The following is a 5710-nucleotide window of genomic DNA, read 5'->3' on the forward strand; positions in this document are numbered from 1 at the left end:
TGTGTTCACTTCACTTCACTTTATACCTCACTGTACCTGTGTTCACTGCACTTCATCTAACTGTACCTGTGTTCACTGCACTTTGCTTCACTGTACTATATATATATATATATATATATGAATGAATGAATGAATGAATGAATATATGAATGAATGAATGAATGAATGAATGAGAGAGAGATATGTGTCGATGGAAAACTGTGTGTTTCTGCTGACAGATACTTGACGAGCTCATATGGAACCGGTCAGGACATCGATGAGAGAATCGTGGAAGGTCAGACTGCTGCTCTTCTTTTCTATCAGAACTTTTAATTAATTCTCTCGTTTGTGTTTCGTGACTCCGGTTGTTGTTGTTTTTTCAGCCAACCCGCTGCTGGAGGCGTTCGGAAATGCAAAAACGGTCCGAAACAACAACAGCAGCCGCTTCGGAAAGTTTGTGGAGATCCACTTCAACGAGAAGGTGCTTTAATCAAAGAGCATTAACGTTAACGACGTCACACGAGTGTTTCACAGACACAAAGAGATGCTATAAATTACACATGAAGCCTCAGAGCTGTGGTTGTTCAGCATGAACTCTTTGTATTCATCTTCATCTCTGCGTTCATTAATAAACACAATATTCTTGTGTCATCTAAGACGCTTACACAGGGTAAAAAATACAAGTGATGAGGCCTCCGCTTCTGCAGTTATGATCATTTCTGCTCTTTTGTCTCTGCAGACCTGCGGTAAATCAGAATATTTACATATATACGTGCTCTACACACAGTTTCTATTGTATTGCTCTGGATTTTTCTAGATTTCCTACTTTATTAACAGCCGTTTCCTCCGTTTAAACAGATATAAAATGCGATTTTAATGATATTTTATTCATATTTTCACTTCCTTTCAAAGTCCGTCATTCGTTTTCTGAGTAGCAGTGCTCTGACGGAGGCTACAGCAGTCGGTTGGTGTTCAGGAGATTTAAAATGCATCTCGTGTGTCTTCAGAACGCCGTCGTGGGCGGCTTCGTGTCGCACTACCTGCTGGAGAAGTCGAGGATCTGCAGACAAAGCAAAGAGGAGAGGAACTACCACATCTTCTACCGACTGTGTGCCGGAGCCTCCGAGGACATCCGGCAGAAGTTCCACCTCAGCTCCCCGGACACGTTCAGGGTACGAACACAGCGGAGTGTCTTTAGTAGAGTGGTTGTATGAGATTCTTCTCCACAGTCAGTGTTTTACTACAGCACATGAGATTAGAGAAACAGACCCTAATGTCACCAGACTCCATTCACTAAAACGTGATTCTACCTCTCAGGAGCTGATGGTCTACTGCTGCCTCCATCGGTTATTTAGGGCTCGATGGCGCCCCTTTGAGTAGCCCCATTGCTGCGTTCCACCTAGCCACATGAAATTTCGGAAAGTAAATGTAACATGATGGGACGTGCAAAAAAGCCTCTTGGAGGTATGTCCTAAACCCAACAAGAAGTCGGCCATTTTGAATTTAAGGCATTTTTGACCGTTACAAGGAGCTGTCCTTCTGTCCTCTTTAATATTAAATACCCCCCCCCCCCCCTCGTGACTTCCTCTATTTCTGCATATTTCTCCCAATAAAGTTGTGATGTTGAATTTAAAACAAAGACAAAATGAGTAAACACAAAATATAATTTACAAATGATCATTTCTTTTATCTGAAACAATCGTACGAGAGTCGATTGGAGAAGAGCCGCATCTATATATACATCAATGCACAAGGGAAAATGTTTGCAGGAAATAAATCCAAATAATTGTTGAACCAATAAGTGAACAAACCCAGAAACCAGATGGTTCCACATAAGAAGCATTTTTTATTCTTGACAAGAAACAAATGTTCTTTTCAATCTAGTCGATGCAAACTGCTCGTCTTCCTCTGCGACTCTGTCTGATGAGAACACACAGAAAGAAACACGAGTTTTAAACAGGATTCATTTCAGGAGCAAATATCAACGAGCTTCCAGTGAAATGAATCTGTTTTCAAACGCTCCCCGTGATGGTCGGATTGAGATTTTGGTGAAGAATAATTGAGTCAAAAATACTCGAATCGGCCAAAACAACTGTTGAAAGAAAGTTTGTAAAGCAGCAATAATTGTCCAATTAGCTCTTTAATCCCCAAAAACTATAAGTTACTAGAAGTATGTAAATAGTGAAGATTCAGCTGATTTCATTTATAGATCAACTTATTCTGAAAATACAGGGATTGAAAGCATCCTTATATCCTTATTATATAGAGTTAAAACATAAAGATGTGGTGATGATCATACTGTATTAGCTGTATGAAGTAAACTAGAAGGAAAATAAAGTATAATAATAACTCTGATAATAGCAGTAATAACAAAAAGAGCTGAAAACAGATGCTTCCTTTTCCCTAATTGGACAATATCAGATCCAGAACACCTGAAAAGTGCTGAGTCATGCTTCCTCTTCTCTAACGTCCTCCTTTTATTGGCTGCGTCTCAATTCAATAGTTTATTCTCTGCTGCGTCATCGTGCCGACGCCCTGCAGCTTACTGCTCGTCCCTTCTGATGGATTCATCCGTCCACGGTTCCCTCTGCTGCTGGAGGAAGATGTGAGGAGGAAGATCAGCGTCTGTGAACTCCTAAAAGTTTAGTTCGTAGGTCGGACGGAGCAGAGAGAGGCGTTCAGGGTCAAACTTTAAAACGTTAAGAAAGTCTTTGGTGTTAAGTGATTCACAAAGTGTGTGTGTGTGTGTGTGTGTGTGTGTGTGTGTGTGTGTGTGTGTGTGTGTGTGTGTGTGTGTGTGTGTGTGTGTGAGAGAGACGCTCTCAGATCCTTCAGAGTAAAGTGATTTTTCGGGTGTGGGGGTTTTAAAAGGAAAGGAAGCAAAGTAGGAAGGGCACAAGAAGAGAGAAGGAAGGAAACAAATATGGATAACGTGAGAAGTTAGAGGAAAGGAAGTATCAGAAGAAGGAAAAGAGAAACTAGAAAACAGGATGGTATGACAAAAGAAGGAATCAATGATGGAAAGAAGGATGGAGGGATGAAAAGAAGGTATGAAGGAAGGAAGGAGAGAAATAAGTGTGAAAGAGAGAAAACAAAAAAGGTGGACATAACTACATGTTACATGCATGTGGAAAGATAGAATCAAAGGAGGACGGAAACAAGGAAGGAAGGAAGTAGGAAAGCAAAGAAAAAAGAGAGGACAGGAACAGAAGTAAAGCAGTTTTAGAAAAAAAACGGAATAGTGGCAAGAATGAAGTATGAAAAGAGGAAACTTAAGGTTTCAAACAGACGGCATTCCTCCAGTTCTGAACGTGTTAAAGCTGCATTCTCTCTAGTGTCCATCAGGGGGCGACTCCATTTAGAGTCAAACAGACCATAAAGCAGGGGATGCTTTAGGGCGGGGCTACACGGTGATTGACAGGTCTCTACCAGAGACGTATACGGCGTCTCTACGTCACTCCTGCTCAGTCCAGATATGGTGACTTCCTGTTCACTGGTTGCAAAAAAAACAAGATGGCGACGGCGGACTCAAGGCTTCAAAACTTTAGTCCACAAACCAATGACAGACATCACGACGACTACGTCCACTTGTGAACAGTCTGTGGTCCCAAATGACAAAAGAATGCAGGACAGACAAGTAAAGGAAGCAAAGAAAAGTAAGAGGAAAGGATGAAGCACAAAGATGTGAGGAAAGGAGGAGACAAGGACAGATGAAAGTGACACATTAAACACCATACGACAGCATTTCTCTCTGACGTTTGGAGGAACAAAATGGAGAATGTGTCCCCGTTCCTCCTGTAATGAAACTTCTTGTTTATGTCAATCTGCTCGGCCTGACCCCCCCGTTTGACAGTTACATGTTTGTTCTCTTTGTTCTCTTTGTTCTCCGACGTGTTGCTCATCTCCGGCCCGTCTCTTGTTTGTGTTGCAGTACCTGAACAGAGGATGCACTCGCTTCTTCGCCACCAAAGACACAGACAAGCAGGTGCTGCAGAACCGCAAGAGCTCAGAGGTAAAGTTCATCTTCTGTTCTCCTTCTGAACCGCAGTCCACAGCAGAGACAGACAACGTTTAAATAGGTTTGTGCTGTTTTGTTCGGTGATGTTTAAGTAACAGTTATTGGAGCAATGTGGAGCTTTTCACGTCGCTCTATTGGAGTTATTAAAAGACTTTAACAAAACATCGATGAGAGGAAATGCCAACAGAAGAAACCAACGAGCTCACTGCTCTTATCAAACAATCTAGTCCTGGTCTAATAAGAACAGAGTAAGAATGAATATATTCTTATTCAATATTCTTGAATAATATATTATTTAAAAAAAAAAAAGTCATAAATCAAATGATCAAATACGATCATTTGATACGGTGCTTTGGGGTTTAAACCAATACCTACGTTAAGTGTTATTATTTTTCATAAACGTCTATAAAATGTCACAAAGTAAAGAAACATGCCCATCAAACAGCTCTAGAGGCCAAGTTAGTGCCTTTAAAATGTCCAAACAGTTCGTAATGAAACAGAGAAGCAGTAGTTCTTCACAAGAGAGAACCTGAAGCATCGTCTGTTCTTCTGAGTTATGATCCATAAATAAGCCTCCATGTGAGACAGAGTGAACATCGGCCTCTAGTCATCGTTTCACTGCTTCAGTGTTAAGCTGGAGCAGCGGTTTGATCAGAATTAACTCAGATTATTGAGCACAAAACAAGTAAAAGTCACTTTTACTTTATAATACTAAATATTATTACATTTTTTTTTTAGTGCTGGGCAAGTTAATGCGTTATTATCGCGTTAACGCATTCATTAATTAACGCCGACAATTATATTATCGCGCATTAACGCAGTTTTGTTTATTTTTATTATGAAGCGACATTTTTAACACAAGAACCAGGCAGCAAGCAGTGAACAGCTGTGTTCGTGTGGCGTCACTTCCCCCCGGGTCCAGAACCCCTCCTACACGCCGTCACCGTCCTTCGCGCGCATGCGATCGTCTCGTTACAGATCAAGCGTGACTGTTGTGAAGTGGAGCTTCACGTGAGGATCAAGACACGTTCTTGTTTGAACGGAACACTTTACTGTCTGAACTGCAGTGTTACAGTGAACACAACACGCTCTTGCACCCGACATGTGGTTTTCTACCTATCATCAATATTGTTAGTGTCAAGAACACGTACCATTCTACTTCCTGTCTCTTCAGAGTAAAAGCACTTCCGTTTGCATGCTCTTCACAATAAAAGTAAATCATGCAAAAGTAAATCATGCAATCAAACAATTTACAACAGTGACAATATTAAAATACATATTGTGGAGTTTTTAAAGTGTTTTGTTTGTAATATGTATAATAAGCATCATTTATCGCTACTGAGAATTTAACAAACAAAAAAAAAAGTAGATATGTTTGCAGTTTTCAAGGTGTATATTTAAATATCATCTCTTACACACATGAAGATAAAGTTGTGAACACCGGCTGAATATCTATGATCAGAATCATTATAACTGTATAACTGCTACTGTGTAAAGGGAATACTGCTGTTAACAAGAACCTGATGTGTTTAAAGTGTTTACAAAACAAATGTTATTGCACTTTTGTTAATAAAGCAGTACTTTAAAATAAAAGTGTGCAATACACTACTTTTGAATTCATTATTGAACTTTGCCATAACAATGAGATTAATCGCAAAAAATCCATGCGATTAATCGCGATTAAAATATTTTAATCGCGATTAAAATATTTTA

General features: G+C 39.9%; 1 protein-coding gene across 1 annotated transcript in view; it reads left to right on the plus strand.

Annotated features, from left to right (window-relative positions):
- Positions 1 to 5710, plus strand: part of LOC116393502 (unconventional myosin-VI-like) — a 19044-nt gene that overhangs the window by 9035 nt on the left and 4299 nt on the right. Inside the window, exons 6-9 of the mRNA XM_031865871.1 lie at positions 219 to 274; positions 363 to 460; positions 987 to 1151; positions 3911 to 3991. Of these exons, the coding sequence (XP_031721731.1) occupies positions 219 to 274; positions 363 to 460; positions 987 to 1151; positions 3911 to 3991 (400 nt within the window). The remainder of the gene's footprint in view (positions 1 to 218; positions 275 to 362; positions 461 to 986; positions 1152 to 3910; positions 3992 to 5710) is intronic.

The sequence above is a fragment of the Anarrhichthys ocellatus genome, unplaced genomic scaffold, assembly GCF_004355925.1.
Source record: "Anarrhichthys ocellatus isolate YVR2014 unplaced genomic scaffold, GSC_Weel_1.0 scaffold34, whole genome shotgun sequence".
NCBI classification, from domain to species: domain Eukaryota; kingdom Metazoa; phylum Chordata; class Actinopteri; order Perciformes; family Anarhichadidae; genus Anarrhichthys; species Anarrhichthys ocellatus.